The sequence below is a fragment of the Cyprinodon variegatus genome, unplaced genomic scaffold, assembly GCF_000732505.1.
Source record: "Cyprinodon variegatus isolate N-32 unplaced genomic scaffold, C_variegatus-1.0 Scaffold177, whole genome shotgun sequence".
Classification (NCBI taxonomy): domain Eukaryota; kingdom Metazoa; phylum Chordata; class Actinopteri; order Cyprinodontiformes; family Cyprinodontidae; genus Cyprinodon; species Cyprinodon variegatus.
Window position 1 is genome coordinate 55,189 of NW_015150630.1, and position 23,856 is coordinate 79,044.

The window sequence follows — 23,856 nt, forward strand, 5'->3', positions numbered from 1 at the left end:
AGGTGCAATCGTCGGTCGGTGAGTACAGGTCATCCAGCGCTGCAGGTAATGAAAGCTGACACATAGCAACAGTGAAGACAGAAGGACGTGCTGCCACTGCTGTTCAGGACAGTGAGGACATCCTGTGTGTTCATCATTGTGTGCATTTACCCTGCAGGCACCTGTTTTCTGCAATAAACTTTGCACTCTATTATGCTCTGGATTTACAGTATATTTTTGTATCTTCAAATTGTGTTACCCTAGCTTCGGGTGAAACAAATGATCCCTTCTTTTTACATGAATGTTCTCCTGACGGTAAAACAAGGCTGTTAGAAAAGTAACTAATTTTTATCCTTTAACATACCTTTACTGTGATATTTTCAAATGCTCCCTTTATTTTCTAATGTAGTATGTTGATACTCAATGTTAATTTAAAAAGATACCAAAGGTAAATGAAATGCTCTATTCCATATTGGGTTCAAATTTCTTCAAAGTGCAGTCATAGATGGTGATGGTCGTGGACAGGAAGGATCTTCTGTAGCAGCCTGTTTTATAGTGGATCCAAGCTTCTTACAGACAAGCTTTTATTAGTGCTTTAAAGACGTATCCAAAGGTTGTAATATTTTTCATTTCATTGAGAATCCTTCTTAGCACACCTATCAGTAGAGGTTCCAGAGCAGAAAATACCTCCTTTATCAGCTTGTAGATTTGTGTTCAAGTCAGGGTCTCTAATCCTACTATCTCAACATGATGGCAGGAAGTATTGCACTCTATTATTATTATTGAAAACATGCAACATCTTACTGCGAACAATGAAGGACGGAAGCTTCCTCCAGGAGGAAATTGTTAATCAAGATTCACCAATTCAATTATTTTTTTCCACTCCTGATCCTATTATGATACTTGGATTTGGTTATCTCCAGATCCCGGCACTTTTCTGGTACCAAAGCTTGGTTTACTTTAATATTATCATAATTACTGCTGATTTTTAAGAAGCTGTCGTAAAACTTCTCTCTAAAAGCTAGTAAGATATGTATGAATGTTCATGTGTTTTAGTTGATGCTCCAACTAGAAATGCTAGGTATTATTACTAGGGTTGTAGCTAACGATTATTTTGCAAATCAAGTAATCAATTGTTTTCCTGATTAATAATCAGATAGCAAAAGGTTCCTTAGAAGACTTTTTAGGAAATTAAAGTAGGTGAAACTAAGATTTTTCTATTCCTCAGGAGTTCTGGATATAGCATAATTATTATTATTATTTTTTTTTACAATTTTGGTACAATCAAAAGTGGGTTGCTCTTAAGATATGCTTAAGATATGTATAAGATATGTATAAGAGTCTCTACACTCCTGTTAATTATTAATCGATTACTAAATTAGTTTACAATTATTTCAATAATCGATTAATCACAATTTGTTTCAGCCCTAATTATTACTTGTTGCTTATTTTAAATAATGTATCCATGCTAACACACAAATGATAAATATAAAATAACCAGATAAGCCAACATGTTAGTTAAATCTAGGTTTGTAAGAATTTTTGTTGCACCGATACTGCCATCGGACAGGGCCCCAATCCAGCGCTAAAATGATGGTATCGGCGAGTACCAACAAATAGCGCACTGATACCATTTTGAGAGCCAAAAGTTTATTCAACTATTGTCACCCATTCCAGGTAGGCAATAAAAAGTTCTATATTTTTCCTGCTTCACAAAGGTAGGCAGCAGCTTGACAAAGCCATGATTACAATTATTTTACATGCAAGTATTATGCAGTTCTTCATCAGTTTCTAACAGATGGTATCGGTATGGTATCGGTATCGGCCAATACTGCACTGCCAGGTATCGGGTATCGTATCGGGGCCAAAAAATGGCATTGGCGCAACACTAGTAAAAATGGTAACTGCACACAGCCTGATCAACATGGAAGGGCATTATGAACAAAAAGCCTCACTGGCCAGGTTGAGAAATTGAATAATTATTAAATAATTAGAAATTGTTGACCTCAGACCCAGAGACGGAGAGAATGGTCCAGGATGTACCGAAACATATGATGGACTGCTTTTTATGTCATTCAAACTATAATTCAACCCTGAATTTGGAGCCAGTGGCATTGTATAACTTCAGGAGTCATTTTAGGCAAATCCAACTTCAGTATTTTTTTGTGGTCTCACTTAACTAAAATAAATATTCAAATATTTTTTTGTCGAACCTGTTGAGAGAGATTTTGTAGTAAAATGCATTTTAATGGTGTTTACATACTTTTTAAGGATTGAAAGGGGTGTCCAAACATAATTACAGGGGCCTGACTCATGAACAGATAGTAGTCTCAACAAATCTTCTCTCTGAGTTTTTGGACTAAAATCAAGTATTTTGTTTCGTCTTAACTGGGCTCTGAAAAGTTTCTGGGGACCAAGAAGCAACACATTGCAGAAGAGACTCGCATAAAGATGCAGACAGCTCCTCTGAGAGGGATCATAATAAGAGTAATATTTGGCTTTGGAAAAAAGCCTTAAGTAGGAGCCGGCACTTTGATGGCTTTCCTTTGAGAGGTAGTTAAAGGACATGGCCTCCTGTTTCCTGTGTTTGCTCCTTCTTGCTGTGTGTGATTGATTGTTCATTGATTGAGCTGTGGGCTTCCATTCCCTCTCTCAGCCAGCTATCTGTCCCCTAACTACATGGAACTGCTCAGTCCTGTGCCAGCTGTTGGGAAGCGTGTGACTGTGTGTGTTTATCAAAGTGCAGCCTGGTGGAAATTGTTAAGCTAACAGGTGTGACTCCTCCTCTCTAGGGCATGTTTTGTAGAATAGTTAAACAGGGGAGACAAGTAATGTTAAATTCAGTATTTATAACCCCAGTAAAGCCGCTTAAGATACAACACTATTACAACCAAAGGCCTTTTCTTAAGATTCATGTTATGCATTTTTTTTTATGTAGAATACCAACAGGGTCTGCAGAGTAGCAGAATATGTAGCACTGACACCTTACAGCAGGCATGCAAAAAGTTGGTCCTTGAGGGCCTCTGTCCTGTAGGTTTTAGAGGTTTCCCTGCTTTAGCACAGCTGATTCTGATGATTGCCAGTTCAGCAAAAATTAAATGCTGTTAATCGGTTAATCAGTTATCAATGAAAATCAACAATGCTGGAGCGGGAAAACCTCTAAAACCTGCAGGACAATGGCCCCCGAGGACCGACTTTGGTTATGCCTGCCTTACAGCAAGAACATCTTGGGTTCAGTCAGGGGTCTTTCTGCATGGAGGTTCCATGTTCTCCCACTGCATGTGTTGCATCTCTCTGGTTACTCCAATTTTGTCCTACATTCCAAAAACCAGTTAAATGATCTTTCTAAATTGCATGCATGGTTGTTTGTCCCTTGTGCCTCTGTGACAGTGTCCCCTACCTATCACTGCAGACAGGCACCAGCACCGCCACACCCTTACATGGTCAAGTGGTTATAGCCCCACATAGAGAGCCAAACCCACAGCATGAAGTTCCCCACTAAGAAAACACTCAAATTTTCTCCCTTTGTTTTTAAAAGTGATTGTAATAAACATTTTGATATATTTTATATACACTTACTGTCATTAATTTGGAAGTAGTTTCACTGCATACATAGATGTCTATTGATACAATTGACTTCAGTTTATTATTTTCAGAATTCATGCAATGCCATGAAACAGTAAACTAGTCCAGCTGTTTGTTTAAGTTCATTTTGTGCAGTTTAGCAGCTTCAAAGGGATTTAGAGTTAACAAGAAAACCATGAAATACTTTAATAAAAGCTGCAGCTGAGAACAGCAGGGACACTACAGCTTTATGCTTTTTTTTTTATTCATGCGGTGCTGCCGTAGTGTCCTCTTTATTCAGCTGATGGCATTTATGTTAGAATAAAATGTGAACATAAAATCTAAAGTGAAATGTTTTTGCAGGATGGATTCTTGTGCTCTTTTGTGAATTATGTTTGGTTTCTTTTAGTTTAGGTAAATATGTATTTTCTTAAACCAGCGTTGCTCATTCTATGACTGTTGTAAAGTTGTTTTTGGGATTGTTAAAACAGCAAGGGGTACACGGAGCACCTTGATGTTGAATGACTATCTGAGCTCAATGGGAGCGTTGACTGCCTCCTTAAGAGGAAGGTTGAAAGTCCTGTGTTTGTAAATGGCCTTTTATATATCCCCTAACTGTGAGCATACCATAACAGTGAAGGCTTTTGTTTGTCTGAGGGGGTAGAAAGTGTGGGCATTTTTAGATTAGAAGTCTTTTAGAAGTCTTATATTTGACTTTGTGTGGGATTAACATTTCCTGTAGTTGCTTGTTCTTTGTGCCAAATTAACCACCCAGATCTCTATATGTTGACTTCTCTGGCATCTGAGCAATTTCATAGATATTCCTTTTACAAAAAAAAAAACCTTTGGAAAGTTTTGGACTTTGGCAGATTCCCATTTTTTTAGTCACAACACTGAGACTTTACCATGGACCCTAAACAGACCAGACATAGGACCCTAGTACCTAGTTATAGGCTTTGGTACCATTTGTATGGATCTGGGAGCGGTTTACTTGCAGTGTAAATGTGTTCAGGTCACAGCATTACAAGCAAGAATGGAGGATGATGCATAAGATCAGAAGAAAAAAAACAAAACAACACAAGAACAAGAATCTCAAAAACAAAACCGTTTGATTGTGTCTAATGGGGCTACACATCTGCAGCTGTGAAACTGGTACAATACTGTCCCCAAAAAAACAATCCACTAAAACTTAATAACTTTTTTTGGCCTAGTCCAAAAATCTTTGAATATTTGTGGGAAAACAAACCAGGTCAGCTGCAGGTTGTTCTCCTATTTAACCTGAGAAGCAGTCTGATATGGTATCTTATACAATTTTACTGCACTACTTTGTTAGTTTAAGTTTCCAAAATAAATAGACCATAAGATACTATATTTATTCTCCCCTATCTGCAATCCTCCTGCCGACATGTACTTTGCCTCCTGCTGTGCAGAGATGACATTCTACCTCTCCTGCATGACACAACTCCTCCTTAATCCGACTAAGAGCTAATCTCCCAGAGAGGGATGCGATCATGGATTGTACACTATGTCTGATTGTTGTGGAGCAGACGAGGTGAACTGACCGACTAATTTATTCATGTCTATCTCATGATCTCTGATCTCTCCAGACATGAGGACCTATGTGGCAGAGGAAAAGGGGTCATCACTTTGAAACATGTTGTGTAATGGAATTCATGAAATGAAAATTTCACTCTACCTTATTTGGGTTTGAATTGACCAGAGGTCTGCAACGTATGTCCCTGGTATATCTCAAGGATGAAATAAATCATCAAATGATAGTAGAACCTGCTTGGTCTTGGTTAGCCTTGCTTTTAGGGTTAATGTGAGCCCTGAGGACTTGGTGACTTGGTCTTTGGCTTGGCTTGCATGGCTGGAGAAGGGTTTCTCAATCGAGTTCTGCACCGGGTCAGGTACCTGCGAGTATCCAGCGGGTACCCATATAAAATGTAGATCTAGTGATAGAAAAAAAGCCCATATTAAAACACAAGTGCGGACATGGGTATAAATTAACAAAATGTGGATATCATAGAGTTACAACATGAATGAAAGGTATTTATATTTTCTTATTTGTTAACTCTACATCTTAAAAAATTAATTGATTCAAGAATATCCAGATAACAGCATTTTTTTAAGCAATGAGTCAAACCTTCTTACTCTTTAATTACTCAATTTACAGCTTTTAATCTGTGAGCGCAGCACGCACTGGATGTGAGCATGAGGCAATGTTCTTTTCTGCCTCTGTTATTATTGATTGATTAATTGATTGACCTTATTGATCTCACAGTGGAGAAATTTACTTATTACATCAGCTGAAATAGTCAAAGAAGAAGAAAATACCAAAGGAAGAAAAAGGTGCATGGATATATACAGTATATACAGTGCATTCACGTATGAGAGCTTTTTTTTATAGTAGGATCATTATACAGGGTTATTGCAGAGGGTTTTTACATGGGTATTTATATAGATGGATATTTATATATAGTTATTGCACTGGATATCAAATATAGAGAAACAGGTTGTTGCACAGGGTATCAAATTGTAACTGAATTATACATTGCACACGTTATTGCCGTTGCATTGTCGCATTATAAATTATAAACCTGTGTGTACACTTTGTGATTACTTGTTGTCGCGTCGCACTTTATTATTTATGGATCAGTGCGGTCCCGGACAGGTTTTAAATGGGGATAATTGTGGGTAACTGAGACTCTAGGTCTCAGTACCCTACATCTCACCCTGTGATTTTAGTTTTTTGGCCTTGAGGCTGCTCCTTCTGTGCTTCTCTGAAAGCCTGCCTCTGTGCTGGGTGTATAGCAGCCAGGAGCCTTTATTTCTATATGAAAGTAAATAGTTCATCAGGAAGGTTGAATATTATCATTTGAAACATAACAAGTAGGCTCTTTGCTTGGTTTTCCATCCTTTGACTAAACATGATATTCAAAGCTACATGTGTCTATTTGGATTATTTGTTTGCTTTTTTTCGACCATACAGTGCAGTTTTCTGTTTTGTTTTTTATCAAAGAACGTTACAAAATAATGGTCTTTAAATACAAATTGTCCATAGGAAAGAATGACAGATGATGGCTGGTATTTAAAGATCCTAAAGGACCTACCGGTACTTAAATCTGTTTTTTTTATTATTATCATTATGTCAAACATGGGCAAAACTGTTGGTACCCTTTGTTTAAGGAAATAAAAAACTGTAAAGTGTTTTGTTATGACATGTGTTTAAATTGAAACTGAATTAAAATGAAAAACCCAAAATGGTAAAAGAAATGACTTGAACGACAAAAATAATAAGTAAAAAGTCTATGAAAATAAACAAATGAAAGTCAGCTATAATGAATCCTGATGCTAGTTTTGCTGAAAAAAAGGTTGTTTTGACCCTACAGGCAGCTGTGTTTACCATGTTGCTAAAAACCTTTTTGTCCTAATGTAACAGGCGTAAAGCTTTTGCTACACCTATTTTCCACCTTTGTCGTGTTCTTTCATTGAGGTGCTGCTGCATGTACTATGTCTCAGACTTTGCAATGTGGAATGTAGATTTACACACTTGGACTCTGTACATATGCGTGTCAGATCATAGGTGCATAAAAAATGGATGGATGGATGTTATTTTAACACACATGCTAACATTGCTGAGGACCAAAAAAGGGCCAAAGAACCTGAGTGTCTTTAAGTGTGTTTCACTGAGACTAGCAGTCTTAAGAAAAAAGAAGAAAAGACGAAGTAAATACCTCTCCACCCATTTTGTAAAGAAAAAGTTAAAAGAACAGAGGATACAGCCCTTAAATAACCCACAGCCAGCAGGAGGTGCAAGTCCAAAATGGTTTAAAGCTTATTAGCTATCATTCTTCCTCCATAAAGTCTGTCCCTATTTGCTATTTGTACCAGTTAAAGATAAAAGGTTTATCCAATGATGTGACACTTTGCTCTCTTACTGGCCTCTGGGCTCTAGCTTTTGACCATTAAATCATGAACCGGCCCAATCCAACAGACGCCCAACCTCACAGCTTGTGCCTGGCTTTTGAGGCTCTTGAGTCCAGCTCATAGCTGTTTCTGTTGTACAGTAAATCTGCATCTGTCTCAAACCAAATATGGTAGAGATTAGATGTGGGCCTGCAGTTCATCACTCCTATGGTTTCAGCGTTCTGTTTAGTGACTGCAGTGTTTGTCTTTGGGGCCAGGAGAGAATTGGACACTTGCGTCATGGTGAAATCTTATTTAACACCATAACTTAGGTTGAAAATTTGAGGCTGTGTCCCTACTGATCTTGCGCTTAAAACTTAGCAATCGTTGACGTAACTCCCAATTTACTTAAGCACTTATAAACAATGACTTGTCTCAAACCTAAAGCTTAGGGCAGCTATATTACGTGCTGTTGTTACCTGATTTGTAATGAGGATAAGCTATTTCCAAATATATTGTTTGCTGTGCTGTATTGGCTTATAAAAGTGATGCTTAAGGTCAATTTGCCCTCACATTAGACATTCAAGCTTAGTCTTCAATGATAAGGGGTCAAATGAAAGCCAGATCATTGCTAAATGCTGCCAAGTATTTTCCATCACCAGTTACTCCTCTTTGGCCTTATCAGTGTGCATTTCAGCAGTAAATGGCTTCTTTATTTAGCTCTGAATTTAGTGCCTGCCTGCTTTTTCACTTTTTATGTGGAGAGAAAAATGACAAAAACCATGAACAATGTGTAATAAAACAACATTTAGAAAATCACTGTGATATGCAATGAAGCTTTGCGGATTTTTCAGATGAAATGCTTGTGCTTTAAATTCCCAGGCGCTCTCTCGTCAAAACTATTGGACTTGAAAGTAATTGCTTAATGTTTCATTACAGGCACTTAAGCTAAAGGGGATAACCTCAATGACTTGTTGTAAGAGATGTTAACTCTCTGTGCATCTTAATGAATAAGAATATCATTATGAAGTTTTTGTGTTACTATTAATGTGACTATTAATAACATTTTAAAATGTATGTAATGTCAGATTAAATTTATAAAAATGTTTTAATACTATTGATCTAGCTGTTGTGGGTATGGGAAAGATAGGAAACTGAATCCCCTCCATAGTGGGTAACACTATGGAGGGGATTCAGTGTTCAGTGCTTTAAGTGTTAAAGCATATTAATGCAAAATTGAGTAGATGGGGGGGGGGGGGGGGACTTTTTTTGTAAAGCCTACCATTGCTCCCATCAGTAGCTAGTTTAATGAACATGGCATAAATGTGATTGATTTGGCGCAAACTCCTGTGGACTGCCACTTTAGTTCTCAGAGCAATACACTTATCCCAAGATGGCTTCCCAGAAGATACATTTTGTTGTATTGTATTTGTAGACCCTTTGATGAATTAAAATTAAAAGATGGTGGACCAACACAATGATCTCCAAATCACAGACTGGAAAATTATACTTTGTCTCTCTGTGTCGCGACTCTTGTATCTCCGACTCCAGCTGCAGGTTATGTCTCGAATGGCTTTTCTTCACAAACTTCTTAATGCTGTGGTTATCCTCATTGTATGTATAGCTTTTTTCTACCACACTTTTTCCTTTCACTTTATCTTCTACTGATACATACTATAATGGTGAAATTTGTTGTCTTTTTACTTTCTACTTGAGGATTGCTTATATTCCGTTCTCAGTCTATTGGGCCCAGTTAGTTGATGGATCCTTGTCCCCAGCAATTACAACTTGAGCTGGAGTCTCTGTTCTAATTCATACTGAAGGTGTTCTATCGGGTTGAGACCAGACAATACAAGTTAGATAGTGGCGTCAGATGTAGGAGTTTTCCCTGAAATCGAAGGGTTGACGGTTCAAGAACCAGCTTTGGCTTTCAGTGTCCTTGTGGAAGATGTGCATTATCTACTGACGGTGGTGCCAATGTATGGCAGCCTTGCTTCTGTCAGTGAGCCCCCAGGGCAGCTGTGGCTACAGTGTAGCTTGCAACCATCAGTGTATGAGTGTGTGCGTGAATGTGTGAATCACTGAATGTAGTGTAAGGCGCTTTGGTCAAGTCTCCTGACTTGAAAAAGTTCTACATAAGTACAGGCCATTTTGTTAAACGCAGATCCTTGGATGTTGCTCTTAGTAAAACATCCACCTTTTTTTTTTTTTTTTTTGCATTGATATTTTGTCTATGCCTTTGTTGTGGAGAGATGCAAGTCTATGGTCTGATTATGTGACCATAAGGTAATATTTGGATTTTCATATTCTTTTATTGTTAGTCCTATATAACATTTGTGTACTATAAACTGAATTTAGCAATATTAATAATGGTCAGGTGTAATTATAAAAGAGTAACAGAAGTAAATGTGTGAAATATTTTGCAGTATCAACAAACATTTATTTTATCAGAGTTGCAGAATATGCACTGACATGATGCATTGTATGGTATTCAAATAATCATTTTAACTTCTTCCATATACCAGATTCCACTGCTCAAAGAGCAATCTCTCATGTTCATGACAAAACAAGAAAGCAAAAATATTTCACTGTGGTCTGTGTGTACCAACAACAAACCGCTGTGACTTGAAAAGCATGAAAACAGCATGCAGACAGAAAATTGAGAGCAAATTATTTTTGAGGTGTCGCTTGTTTGCCAACATTAACATACTGTACTTAAAGCTTTTGAAACACTGTTTATTATAAGGATGACAACTAAATTTTGAACTGTCGGGATAAAATGTTTCCCCATTTCTTTTATTTTGCTCAAAGTAAAGCTATTTTAATCACAACTAGGACCTCCTTGAAGTCGATGTTAAAGGGAGATGTGTGTCATTATAGCTGGAGACATTGTGCCAACAGGAAGGATCTGTGCCAGACAGCATGCCAGGATAAAATCTTGGCAACATTTGTCACAAATTTGTACATGACCGTTTACAAAAATAGGCCCTGGAATCTGAGCCTTCGCTATTCCGAAGATCTGACGATTATAGACTGGCTTTAAGACTGTAAAAATCAAAGTAATGCATGTGGTCTCCTGAAACACTTTGTTTGGAACAAGAAGAGCCAAAAAAATCTTTGCTGAAGTTCTGTGGTAGTTAAGAAATTAGTGTTTGTTAATGGAGGATAATGTTTCCCTCTGGGCTGCTCCTCTACCTCTCGAAATATTCAGAACCAAAACCAAACTGAAGTAGTTATTTGTTTTTTTTCTGCAATGTTGTGGTTTAAAGAGTCTCTCTGATCAGAATTTTCTTTTTACATTCTCCTCATGACTTCCTAACCAGTTACCGAGCTAGCTGCACAAAAGACAACAGCAAAGCCAATGCAACACTGCTAAGAAAAATGCTGCATCCAATTCCTCTAATTATGGAAGTTTGGTATTTCTTAATAAAACATGTTTCAAAAAGAAAACACCCTAAAATAAGCAAGAACAAACATTTTGCTAATTGTGTTCATCTTGCTTCTCCTGTTTTTTTTTTTTTTTATTGCAAGTTGTGTCAGTGGCAAGGGAAAATTTATATCCCGATTATCCCTTTAAATAATTTTATGGAGCAAGTCTCTTTAACAAAACTTGGCTAGCCTATCAGAGGGACCCTATAACAAAAAAACATGGGTTAATATATTAGGTAACAACAGAATATATCTTCTTGTTTTGGTTCTGTATTTCAGTGCTAACAGGAAGTTTATCAAATGTTTTTTATTTTCAACTTCAGTTTTAAGAATGTAGATTAGAATAGAATAGTATTCAACTTTATTGTCATTACACTGTTACAAGTACATAGCAACAAAATGTAGTTTGCATCTATCTAGAAGTGTTATACAAATATAAATATTTATTTACATGTGCACAGATACTATGTATGCATGGACTATAAATGGTATATATAAACTGAGTAATTGTAAGAGGCTATAAAATAAGTAAACACTAAAAACTAAACAGATTATACAGGGAAATTAGGATGTGGATTATATAAGTAAATATAAATAAATATATATATATATATATATTACTGAGGTTATAATACAGGATAAATAATGACAGATAATAACAGATAAAAGATTTACAGATTATATACAGCTATTGTAATAAATGTACTGTTACAGATCATATTAACCCTGCGTGTCCTCTAGGGTGCAGTAAACAAGGAAAAAAGGCCAGACTGGTATGCAAACAAAACCCAAAATAAATCATGCATTGTTTTCGCTATCATAGTGAATAATTATTTTAAAAACTGCACTTTTTTCTCACTCTCTGCCTCGTCTGTCATTGAAAATCTTTCAAAACTCTTAGTTTTGTCTACTATTCTCGCCTTGGCACTCTTTCGGTCATATGTGAGCATCTACTGCGGTGAGATTCCTCTCAGCAGACTAAATAATTTTCTGTCCTGCAGAGTGAACATTTATGAAACCTGGAATATAATGATTTTAAAATGTTACGTCTTAAACAGGCCTCTGCTCTATTTAGTAAGAAAAAGTTGTCATTGTGATGTTGATATATTTTAGAATGTTTTGTGAAACCTGGCTTTCTTCTAGTTATCAAGCAATGGGGCTCTTCTTTTAATCAGAGGGAAAACTGAGTAAACAGAAGTTATTTGTGACTCCTGCGATTGGTCTACAGCATTCATCTTCTTCATTCAGATTATTGGTTTGACAAACATTTTTTTCTACGAATGAGACTGTGGAGAGACTTAGCTACTTATGATAAATCATTAACACCATACTATTGATTTAACTTTACACTGTTTTTTTTAACTGTACATGAATTTAAAATGTAATATGTGTACAAGCCTTTTTAATTTTCAGATATAGATAATGAAAGAAAATTATCAGGAATGTCCTCCTCAGCTGACTGTTAAATACCAGTTCAAACAGACTTTCTGAGTCATATTTTCCTGTGTTTAAGCACATTTTACAGCTAAAAGCTCTTGCCGACGTATATACCTGGGCCCTTTTAGTAAGTCCAATCAATCAACAGCAGCCACAGCTTGGGCCAAGCCCTTCGGGCCAACAGGAAGGTGAACATGTGTTGTTGCTATGACTAAACTCGAGGGAGGGGGGGGGGTTGTTACCATGCCATGCATGCCTGAACACACAGACCAGGACATAGCTGAGTGAAAAACACATTGCTGCTCTTTACAGAGCAAGAGAGAGGAAGCAACTGAGCACATTTCTGTGCAACTAAATAGCAGTCCATCTCATCTCAACCAGCTGTCCTGCTTAAGAAAATGACGCTCAGTTTATGCCCTCTAAACAAAACCCAGTCCTGTCTGCAGAACGGTCAATCTCGTGGAACTGAACTCGTTCAGACAGGAAGCAGCTAAATGTGAAGAAAAAGCCTTTGATTAGATCAGCCCATCCTAGCACTTGAAACTTATCAGGGTAGCAATAGTAAGAGGCGTGATGCGGTTTTCCTTTGGCTGCGGGTTGGAGGATGCATCATTTTATTTACTTTTTTTTGTCTGGACTGATGTGGTTTAAACAAGTGTCTAGAGTGGTCTGGGTGTGGGGATGCTTCTGTGTAAGATCGGGTTGCCGGATGAGAATCTGGACTGATGGTGCTCAGGGAGTTGGGCTTGGAGGGAGATAGAAGTCGGCCCACGGCTCTTTCTGAAGAGTGAAGAGTGCAGTGGGCTTTGTGTTCTCCTAGCTACTTTGTCTGCTAACTCAGTAACCCGGCCCCAGCATCTTTCTTTTCTCAAAAAAACAATTATTTGTTTTAGCAAAAAAGGGGATATTAGTTTTATTTTAAATCTTTTCTTATTTTTTTAATCTATTGTCAAGTTTTAATGTGTACTTCAAACTACCCCTTTATATAAGGCTATAAAGTGACTCAATAAAAGACTGGGTATGAATCCAATGTTCTGGACAGTAAACAGGCCTTTCCACCTTTTAAAACCAAATTCCCTCCACAATAGTATAAGACTTATTGCCAATCATTTATTGCTCTTTTTTTTTACCTTCAAGGGTGGTACTTCAAGTTAATAGGTCTGAGGAGAAACTGCCACGTTTTTTTTTTTTTTTTTTTTTTTCAGAGATTATTGTTTATCTGATATGATGACATTCCTTTGATGATCTAATATGCAAGTGTGACAAAAAGAAGATTACCTTACAGATTCTAAAAGAACATTAAGCTGTGATTTTCCCTTAAACAACTACATTCTGATGTCTTATTATTGCTTATATAGAACTGAATTATCCTGCAACTTGTTATTACAGGTTTTTAACATGTCCTGTTTATAAATACGGTTAAGTAATCCTTCATGAAAATGTCAGCCCTGTTCAGAGGAATAAAAGGATAAAAGCTTGTTGTGACGCGAGCTCTGATTGTTCAAGGTTTTCCCTAAGTTATGGTTCCTCTGAATCTGTGGAAAAGCAATTCTTAATCACTATGGTAACGACTCCCCCTTCCAACACTGGCTCAGGAGCGGACTTGTTTACCATCTCTGCTTCAGACTCAATAACATGTCAATCATTGGGATTAGGACCTCCCCTGCTGTACGGCCATTGGTCCAACAGATAGCAATCAGTTAAACTCTCCTCCTCCTACGTCTCCTCTTCTCAGACCACCACTCCTCTGTGTTTTTCTCTCTCTCTCTCTCCCAAAGCCCAAATGTGAATAATGAATGACTTCCCCACAGTCTGTCACGCTTCCTACTTATTCTCTATGACACGGGAAAAACACGCTGTGCTTTGATATGCCACGAAGAATGAAACATTTATTCTTTCATCAGACCATGTCTGTTTTTTACTGTAACTGACACCAAATTCTCAGAAAAAAAGCACGATAATTCGATGCATCTTTTCTGTTTTTACTCATCGAACCTTGTGTGCAGATGTGGTAGTGGCATGCTGGCTGTAAACATGTTGTTTCAGTGAAAGCGATGTGTAGCTTAAAACAGCATGCACTTAAGCAAACAGGACATGACTTGAATTTCGATGAGCTGCATTGCTGCGCTGGCGTCCTCATACTCTCAACTGCTACTGTTATATGAGCATATTGCACACTTGAATTTAACAGCAAGGAGGAGATAAGATAGAAAGGCCAGGTTGTGGAAGTTTGCTCATTTGGAGCTACTGTGAGTCAATACAGCATCATTGGCCATAAAGTATCATAGACTGGGCTTGCAATAAACTGTATGGACATTATATGGGCTGTGAATGGGCTGCACAATACATCTGAATATCAGTATGCACATTCATAATAACACTGAAGGGGACTATTTGGAATCCAATATTTTTGTAGCGTCATTAACAAGGACTTGTATGATGTTGTAAAATATTAGGCCTTTTGGACGGCGAGTAAAACTCGCATCACAAAAATAATGTTGCAATCCTTGCTTTTTATTCTTTGCTTGTGCAAAATAGATGTCTGCTTAAGGAATTACTCTTTAGATTAATATAAAAAAATGACTCCCCTCTGTAAAAAGACCCAGCTTTGTTTTGATTTACAATTGCATCTGCAGAGCATGCTGGTTTCATGCGATTGTGTCCAAAGAACCCAAGCAGAGAAACAAGCCATCTAATGACAAACAGTGATGAATTCTTGTCATCAGCGCTAAGGACTTATGAGTAGAAGGAAACGTGTCACTTTAATGTTTTACACAAAGAGCTCAAGGTCAATACGATAGACAGTTGGGAAAAAGGTGCTTTTCCAATTTTATTTTTTTTTCCTTTTTAGTTTGTAAAAAAGTTGCCAATTGCTTTTCTGGTTTTGTTTTATTTTCCTCCTCTAACCCTGTTTGTATAGAAAATATTCCCTGTAGGCACCCGTACCATTTGCTGAAGTTATCTTAGGGATTAACATTTTCTCTGGTCCGTTCTCTCTGGCCTCCAACATTCTGCAAATTTTTCACATAGCCCTGCAACTAAACAACACCTTTCGGGATAAAAAAAACACTCATGTGTTAGAATGATCTGTTTTTCATTTGTTTTTTTGGTGTTGTCATGTGTAATTGCTGCCAAAATCTGGCAAAAGTCTGGGAATGGGGCTGGTGGGCCTCAGCTATCCTGTTTTGACCGTTGTCTCGGTTACTATGGATGGCATGTACCCAGTTGATCCCCGTGTTACAGCACTCCGGTAAACAGCAGGCGCAGGCTGATGCCTGGGTTATGGTGTCTGACCTGACTGTGTTTGCTCAGGGAGAGCACGGGAGGGAGGGGAGTTGTGTAACTACTATATGAGGAGAACAACATGCTGAACCTACCTACCTCCACTCTCAGCAGTTTGACATATTCAGCTCAGGTTATAGGGACTGTTTCTTTTTCCACGGCTTGTGTCTGTGATCCGATTTCTCAGCAGCTGTTTAACGTAACACCGTGTGAACTTACACATGGTCTAGACCCCAGACTTCTGATGCATCTCGTTTATTCTTGTTCATTGGAACATCGAGGATGCTGACGTCTTCTGTTCAGAGGAAACCCTTGTTTGGAAGTCCCTCTCTTTTAAAGAAATTGAAACCTATAATGCCCTGCATAGCTTTGTGTAAAGAGCAGATGTGTGGAAATAGCCTGCATTAGGAGCATGTATAAATAGGTGATTGCATCCTTGATACTGGGGGTTGTTGGGTTGGCCAGTGAAACCTGGTCGACTTATATGGATTCAAGACAGTGACTCTCCCCTTGCTCTGCTCTCCTCTGGCAAAAGGCATGCATGTTTGGGATTTTTCCGCATTGAGGAATCTGTTAAAATGATGCAGAAAGCACAGACATCCTTCAAGGAGAGGATTCATTAGTGTTTGCCTTGGCTGCCCCCTTTTGGTAGTTTTCCAGGAAAATAAAACCCCGTACTGTCCTTTTTTTTTCCTTTGGTACTTGCTAATGTGCAACACTACTCTTCCTGAGCAGACCACACTAACGTCAGCATAGTAATTCAAATCAGATCACAGCTGTTATTTGAGAACCACTGTTGATATCTGATGCTGTAGTTTGAAGAAAAAAGAAAAAAAAAAACATTGGCTTTTGCTGTGGATTTATTCCAGAATAACTGAACACAACCAAGCTAGTCTACCTGGTCTTTTTTTTTAACTCCCCTTTTAAGACCCAAAAGGCAAAAAAAGCTTGTAATTGTTTAAAGTAGGAGTCATCTTTTCCTTTTTTGTAGAACTGTAAAATAGTTCCAGCATATGACTATTAGATCTGACAGAATGAAAGGAAAAATAGTTGAAGCATTTATGGATCTTAAAGGAGTGGAAAGGAGCTACATCTTTCACTGGATAGTTAAAAAATAAGTTAATGCATATATTAAATAGAGCAGATTAGGTATTTTGGGCTATTTCACAGTTTGAAATGAAATAAAGTGCACAAAATACTGACCAACCTGCATTTCCATGTGCATCTTACACAAATGCACTTCACATTGAGTAGTCCAAGAATAGGATGGCTGAAATTGAAGAAATAGGAGGATAACACCATCACACACAGAGAAGGTAAGAAAAAGTGTATCTGAATGTTTTCCTCCAGTTACAGCTGACACATAGAGACAAGTTGCTAAGGAACCAAAAAGTACATGCCTCCTATTTCTATGTGGTTGAGGCGCATTGCCCATGTGTAAAATTTGGTGTTGCAATTCCAAGACCAAATTCTAAGTTTTTGCATACAAATTTAAGATAAGAGGGAAATGTGTTCATATTCTTATCTGTAACAGGTTTCCCTAGGAAAGCATTTGATTTCTTAAGTTCTTAGGCTGTTTTCTGACTAAAGTGAGGATGACATTAAAAAATATCACTGAGATAATTATATTTTCAAACCTAATACTAACCCGTAACAGCAGGGGTTACCATGATACTTCCAATTGGACTTTTGTCAGTTTTTTACTTAAACTTTGCAGTATCTTCTTCACTCAATTCCCATTGCTTCATAATCTTGGGGATTTTTATTTTTTAGAACGTTTTTTTTGGTGGATGTAGGTTAAGTAAATCATCTTCCCTACCCTGTTTATGTGTTTATTGACCTTAAACTAACCCGAGGTTAACATTAGCTCTATGTGATACCATATACTTGGACCACTGAATACTGTAACTACACATTTACACAGACTTCCTGAGGTTTTGGTAATAATATATATCATTGGGATTAGTTGTGAGAGCTGTTGGGTGAGGGTTTGTCGATAACAGGTGAGGACAATCCAGCACAACACAGTACATCTTGGAGAATATATCACTCTTTAGATGATTGTGTAATTGTTATCTTTCTTTTATTTCTCTTCATTTTAGTCACTATATATGAACAATAAATCACTGGAATCTCCAGTATAGACTGGAAATATAGTGCTACTGCAGATAAGCTTTTCATATTCCTGTAAAAAAAAATTGCATATTATTTAGTTGAAAAACACAATATGTTCTATGATTATGGTACAAGATGCTCAGAAGGTTCTATTACAGATGTTTTCATATCACCTACGTATGGTGAATGCTGGTTTAAGGGGTGTAACACCAAAGAACAGGTATGAAATTGCTTTTGTCCTAAATTTAGGTCATCTATACCCTGCATACGTGGTAGAACTTTTTTCACTGAAAACATATTGTCAATCAAATGTTTTAGCTTTGTCTAAGCATAATCCAGAATTTATTTTCTCTTGTTTTGGGTCTTTTTGTAAGTGGGACATCCCTGCACGCAGAGGCTTAAGACTAATCATCACATGCAATATGATGTTTTCTGTAGTTTTCATCTGTACTTAACCTTTTTAAAGTGTTTCTGTAAACACGCATGAAACAGTTTTTCTGATGGCAAAAAAAGACACAAAACCATCATAGTTAACATTAAAAGTTAATACCTTATGGCTTGTATACCTTTATTAGTGTTCTTTTAGTTTACTTTTGAAGACTTTTGAAAACTGATGATCATGTTGATCATGTTAAATGTTAGAAATTGTCAGCATGGATTGTTTGACAGATACCTTTCAGGTGTTTGTGTTTCTCAGTAATGCTTAGTAAAGAGTGAGGAGCTTTTAACGTCATTCCAAAAAAGTCAAACAATCCTCTGGACTTGGCTTCCAAGTTTGAAAACATTTCGCTTCCCATCCAGGACTCTCTTTTAATTCAAAATGTCAGAAATAGCGTTGAGTTCCAAGCTTTATTGACTGGAAAACTTATTTTGGCTTAAAAAACATGCAAATTGAACGAGAAGAACGGTTCCGCCCCTTAGGGAATGAGGGGTTATTTTGGGTTCTCTGCAATATCCGATACTGGGCTATGGCTCTGAAATGAGTCATTATCTTACCTTAACTTTTTTTGTAATGTTCTATTACCTGGATGAATGAGAATCTTCACCAACAAAGCATCTAATGGTTTTTTGCTCAAGAATAATGTGAGTTAATTTTCTCTAATTCTGGACAGATTCTCTTACTCTTTTAAGGATTTCTTTTATTCAGACTGAAACTGGGCTTTCACCCTGTGTGCATGATTATTATTAATAAGGAAAACAGTAATAAAGTTATACGTCTTTTTTGCAATTAACAGAAACTTATGTACGATATGTTGCTTGTCACATGCTTGGTTGCTAAAAATCTAACGTAATCTGTGCTACATTTCAGAAAATAATATGATAATTTTAGGCCTTATTTTGTAATTTATTTGCGATTAATCAGTCAGTATTAGAAGTTCTCACCCCTTGAACTGAACCATTTTGCTCGCTGTGTCCCCACCCTCCAAACAATCCAAAACAGTCCTTATTCCAGGGTAAGGTTGCCCTCATATCAAAAATATGCATCTACAAGCTGATTCACAGATGTCACAGTGAACCGGTTCCAGTGAGGCATGTTTTTGATTATCTTTCCCTCTTTGTGATGTAAGGGAATGAGCCAAACATCAGAAATGGATGCATTATAATGGTGGCAGTAAAAGTGAAACACAAACTGCCTTACTTTAAAAAATAAGTCATACATTTGTATAAAGTTATCAGTATTGATTCTAATAAAAAGAGGAACCTTGAACTGTACACTACGTTGTACTATATTATTGTAACGCTTAAGGAGAAATTTTTTAGCTAGAGCATTATTTATTTCATCAAAATACTGAAAATAATCACTAGATTTAACAGGTTGCTGACACTGATATGGCTTACATAAGATGTTACTAAATCTCCGAATGGTTCTTCTGTTTCAATGTATTCAATTTTGAAATAGTTACTTGCCTTACAAGATGAATTCTGTAAATGGGGTAAAATCTGTAGAAATTTTAGATAAGCAAAGCAATTAAAGTTCACTTTGCTAGTTAACCATGGCTAGAAGAATTTAGAACTAGTTTGAATATGAATATGAAATGAATAGAGTCTATATATCAAAACAGACCCTACTAAAACTTCAGTACTGTGATTGTGGCACTATAATAATTAGGGAACAACAGCTGTATTTTAGTTAGTATTGTTTAAATGGCAAATAACTTGTGCTAAATCATCATAAATTAAATATTAGTTTTGGTATTAGTATTAGTCTAGTCCCAAACTTTTCATTGAGCAGTGAATGTTATGTCTTTAAAATGGTTTATTTTGTCTGACTCTCTTTCTCCCCCCAAAAATGAAGGTCATTTAGATTAAAGTGATGCAAAGCCATTTTAAAAGATAATCAAAGCAGGTGATCAGGAATCTGAATGCACCAAGTTAGCCAGAGTTTGTCTAACTAATCTTTATCATTATGCAAGCTTTTTTTTTTTTTTTTTAACCATCGTCTGACACCGTCTTTCTTCCCATGTGTGTCTCTGTCCACCTCAGTGTGTCCTCCGCAGTGCAAGTTGGCCTGCACAGATAAGGGAGAATGCTGCCATAGCCAATGCCTGGGGGGCTGCTCCGAACCCAACAACGACATGGCCTGCTCTGCGTGCATCCATTACAACCACGATGGTCGCTGCGTGCCAGACTGCCCCGATGGCACCTTCATGTTTGAGGGCTGGCGCTGCATCACCATGACTGAGTGCAGTGAGGTGCATCTGCCCAACGACAATCTCTTTGTCATTCACAACAGAGAATGTATGAGCGACTGTCCCTCTGGGTTCAAACGTAGTTCAAACGAGACTGATCGGTAAGGACACAAACACAACTCAGACACCTTTCTAATTTCATGGTCATGCTAAGCTGGGGGGCATATTTGATTTATAATCTCTAAAAATAGGAATATCTCATATTAAAGAACTTTGAAAGTCCTTATCTTTGCTCTGTATTTGAACCTCCAGAACTGGATGTTTTGGTGAAATTTCCTGTCAACAGACGGGTGTTAACGCTTAAGTATTCACAGACATTAAAGCAGCCTGCATCCAGAGTGCTCTTATGCATTATGCATTCCTTTGCATAAGGCATCCTTGACTTGAACTTGAACTGACCTCAACTCTTCACACGGATCTTTTCCTAAAGTAGTTCTTGACACAGGAAGTTGAAGAGGTTAAGCGTGTACTGAATTCTAAAAGATTCATGATTTGACGGTCTATACAGTAAAATGTCCTCAGCGCAGGGCCTTGTTTTCTGCTTTCACACTGATACATTTCACAGACCAGTACTCGGAGGTTGAAAGAAGAGACTCGCCTGAGGCCTTTTCTACTTCCTTTACATGCAATCATAGAACTTTGGACTTTTTCACATTTCTTTATCTTTTACTAACATAAAAAGTGTTTTGTTGTTATTCTTTTTTGTGATCGATCCACAAAATGTGGAAGGAAAAAAAACAAAAAAACATGATTCTTAGCAGTTCTCTAAGCGAAAGTTAGAAAAGTGATCTTTGCATGTATGCTTTCCTCTGATAACTTGGAATCAAATCATGTAGAACCTTAAGAAATTAGCTAATTAGTAAAAAGAGACCACCATACCAAAGCATTTCCATTTATCTAAACTGGCCAGGCAACAATCAGAAAAGCGACAGGGAAGCTTATGATAGGCTGCTGAGATCCACAGCAGGTGGGGAGATCTGTAGATTGGACAATTATTAGTCATGGACTCCATTGATCCTGCCTTATTGTGGGGAAAAAAAATCCCTAAAAAGTTACATTTGCATTTTTCTTTGAGAAATGCATTGGAACACAAAAAATATGTTAATAAAATATTTTAGATAATGTCAAAATTATTATGAATTCACTTCCATTTCATAGTTAAACGTTACTCTCTGCTGCTCTGTCCGAGATACTCCTGAGCATTCACAGCAGTCCTTTAAGATTTTCTTCTTATCACAAACTCGGGAGTTTGGATCCGAGTTGCATGTGTTTGTAGCCATTGCATGCGCTTTGTCTCAGAGGTCGAACCAGTGAGTCACTCTCTCACGGAACATTTCAGCAGAGGCTCCATAAAAGATTAAACTGTCCATGTGAGAAGTGACCTTTTATCATGCCCTGAATTTATCAGCCTGAATCCCCTAGAATGCTTCTAGGCTGAGAGAAGATGAATTATTTTAGGGAGAGGTAGTAAACATTACAAAAAAACAAGATTTTGTTCTAATCATTATTATGAAAAGTCACCCCCCCTTCTCTCTCTTTAACTCTGTTTTATGCACAGTCATTGCACAGCTTGCAACGGTCTGTGCGACAAATACTGCAGGGGTACTGTCATTGATTCTGTGGATGCTGCTCAGTCCCTGAAGGAATGCACCGTCATCGAAGGCAACCTGGTCATCAACATCCGCAGTGGAAGTGAGTGCCTGTAACACCACGTGCTCTTTTACACAACAGATTGGTTTGGCGATAGATTCCAGAAATTCTTGCTATCAACAGAGCTATGCAGAATACACTGAGGGATATTTGGTGACTTTAAAGAGCGGCTGTACTGTTTGTGTTTAGCTGCATAATTGACCTTATGTTATTCTTATTACCAGTATTTGTGGGAATGATGAAATAAAAAAATATATATAGTCTAAAAAGTTTGGTGTGCATTTGTATTAGGCATGAGCTGGTATGAAATTCTGCTAGTTTAACAACCTCAAACAAAAATATAAAGATTTTACAGTATCACAGTTTATTATCACAGCTCTTTTTTCTGTAATGTCAGAATTAAAAAATGAAAAAAAAAGAAATGCTTCCTGAATTTTTGGCTGATCTTTAGCATTGTCTCTATAGTCACTTTAAGCATCAATGGAAGCTGCTTTTAGATCACTATTATCATGATAAAATTTATCTCCCTTTCAGGCTCGCACTCCCCTTTACGGGTACATTGTGATTTTTGGCACTCATATAAATCATTATATGCACAAAGGAGCAGCAAACATTTTAAGTACCAACGAGTGTACACAAAGTGCGTAGCTACAGCAAATAACACTGCATATTGCTTCTTCTGGCTGCCATTGTCCAAATGCAGTATGCAGTATTATAGCTGAAGTCTTCTTCTTCTTTAGAAGGGTCAGGGAAGGGGAACAAGTTTTGAATGCTCCCCTCGTTCAGCCGTCATTCAACCTTTTGGACTGGCAGCTACAGAGGGGTGTGCAGGGGGAGGGATCATGATGCTGCAGCTGCTAAATACCTGACTAACAGAATGACAGAAAACACCAGCGTTTTTAAAATTGTGATGTATTAATATTGGGATATAGCATGAAACATGTAAAAGGCCCATGCCTAATTTGTGTTTTTCCTTCTCTAAGTCAGCACTAGCAGAAGGCGTTCAAAGCGTGGGGAATTTTTGTTCTAATTTTTTCACAACATTATCTTGCTCTGCTCCTCAGCCTATGTGATGGTTTCATTAATTATGGTTATCTAAAAAAGCTCTGATGCCTTCATAGAACAGAGGCATCTACAGAGACTAAATTTTACACAGATGAACTATGCTTACTAATCAGGGGACCTCTTTAGTGATGGTGCAGAATAATATTTAAATCTAATAGAGAAAGGGTTAAATAACAAATATCAACACATTTTAGATTTCATCTGTTATTCATTTAAAAGCAAATGCCAGTAAAATCCTAGTAAAATACGGATATTTCTGTATTTTGCTTATAAATGGATAAAATCAGAAAATGTTCAAGGTAAATTTGTTAATGTAGAATATGGAATAAGCCACCTAATGCAGCTCACAGGGTTTATTATTGGCTTATATTAAGAGCTTATCTGGGTGACTCGGACTAATTTCAATACATGTCTGCTTTCCTTGTGACCTCTTTGCAGTTAATATAGCTTCAGAGCTGGAGACCTTCATGGGACTGATCCAGACTGTGACTGGCTACGTGAGAATTCGACACTCCCACTCTCTCAGCTCGCTGTCTTTCCTCAAAAGCCTCCGATACATCAACGGACAGGATCTTATCGATAAGTAAGGCTGATCTGTGTGGATACCTGGATACACATGGCCAATTGCAACAGTGTTTTCTATTGTTAGGGTTTTGGGAACAGGAATGTTTACTATCTAACAGATGCTTTAACTTTTTTATTCTTATGACTGCTATTCTTAATGGTTATTTTAAAC

At 37.4% G+C, this 23,856-nt stretch overlaps 1 protein-coding gene across 2 annotated transcripts in view; it reads left to right on the forward strand.

Moving 5' to 3' along the window:
- The window catches only part of igf1r (insulin like growth factor 1 receptor), a 96,245-nt gene that overhangs the window by 50,020 nt on the left and 22,369 nt on the right, over positions 1-23,856 (forward strand). For both annotated transcript variants that reach the window (XM_015378701.1, XM_015378702.1), the window contains exons 3-5: positions 20,200-20,506; positions 21,964-22,097; positions 23,559-23,703. In XM_015378701.1, the coding sequence (XP_015234187.1) occupies positions 20,200-20,506; positions 21,964-22,097; positions 23,559-23,703 (586 nt within the window). The remainder of the gene's footprint in view (positions 1-20,199; positions 20,507-21,963; positions 22,098-23,558; positions 23,704-23,856) is intronic.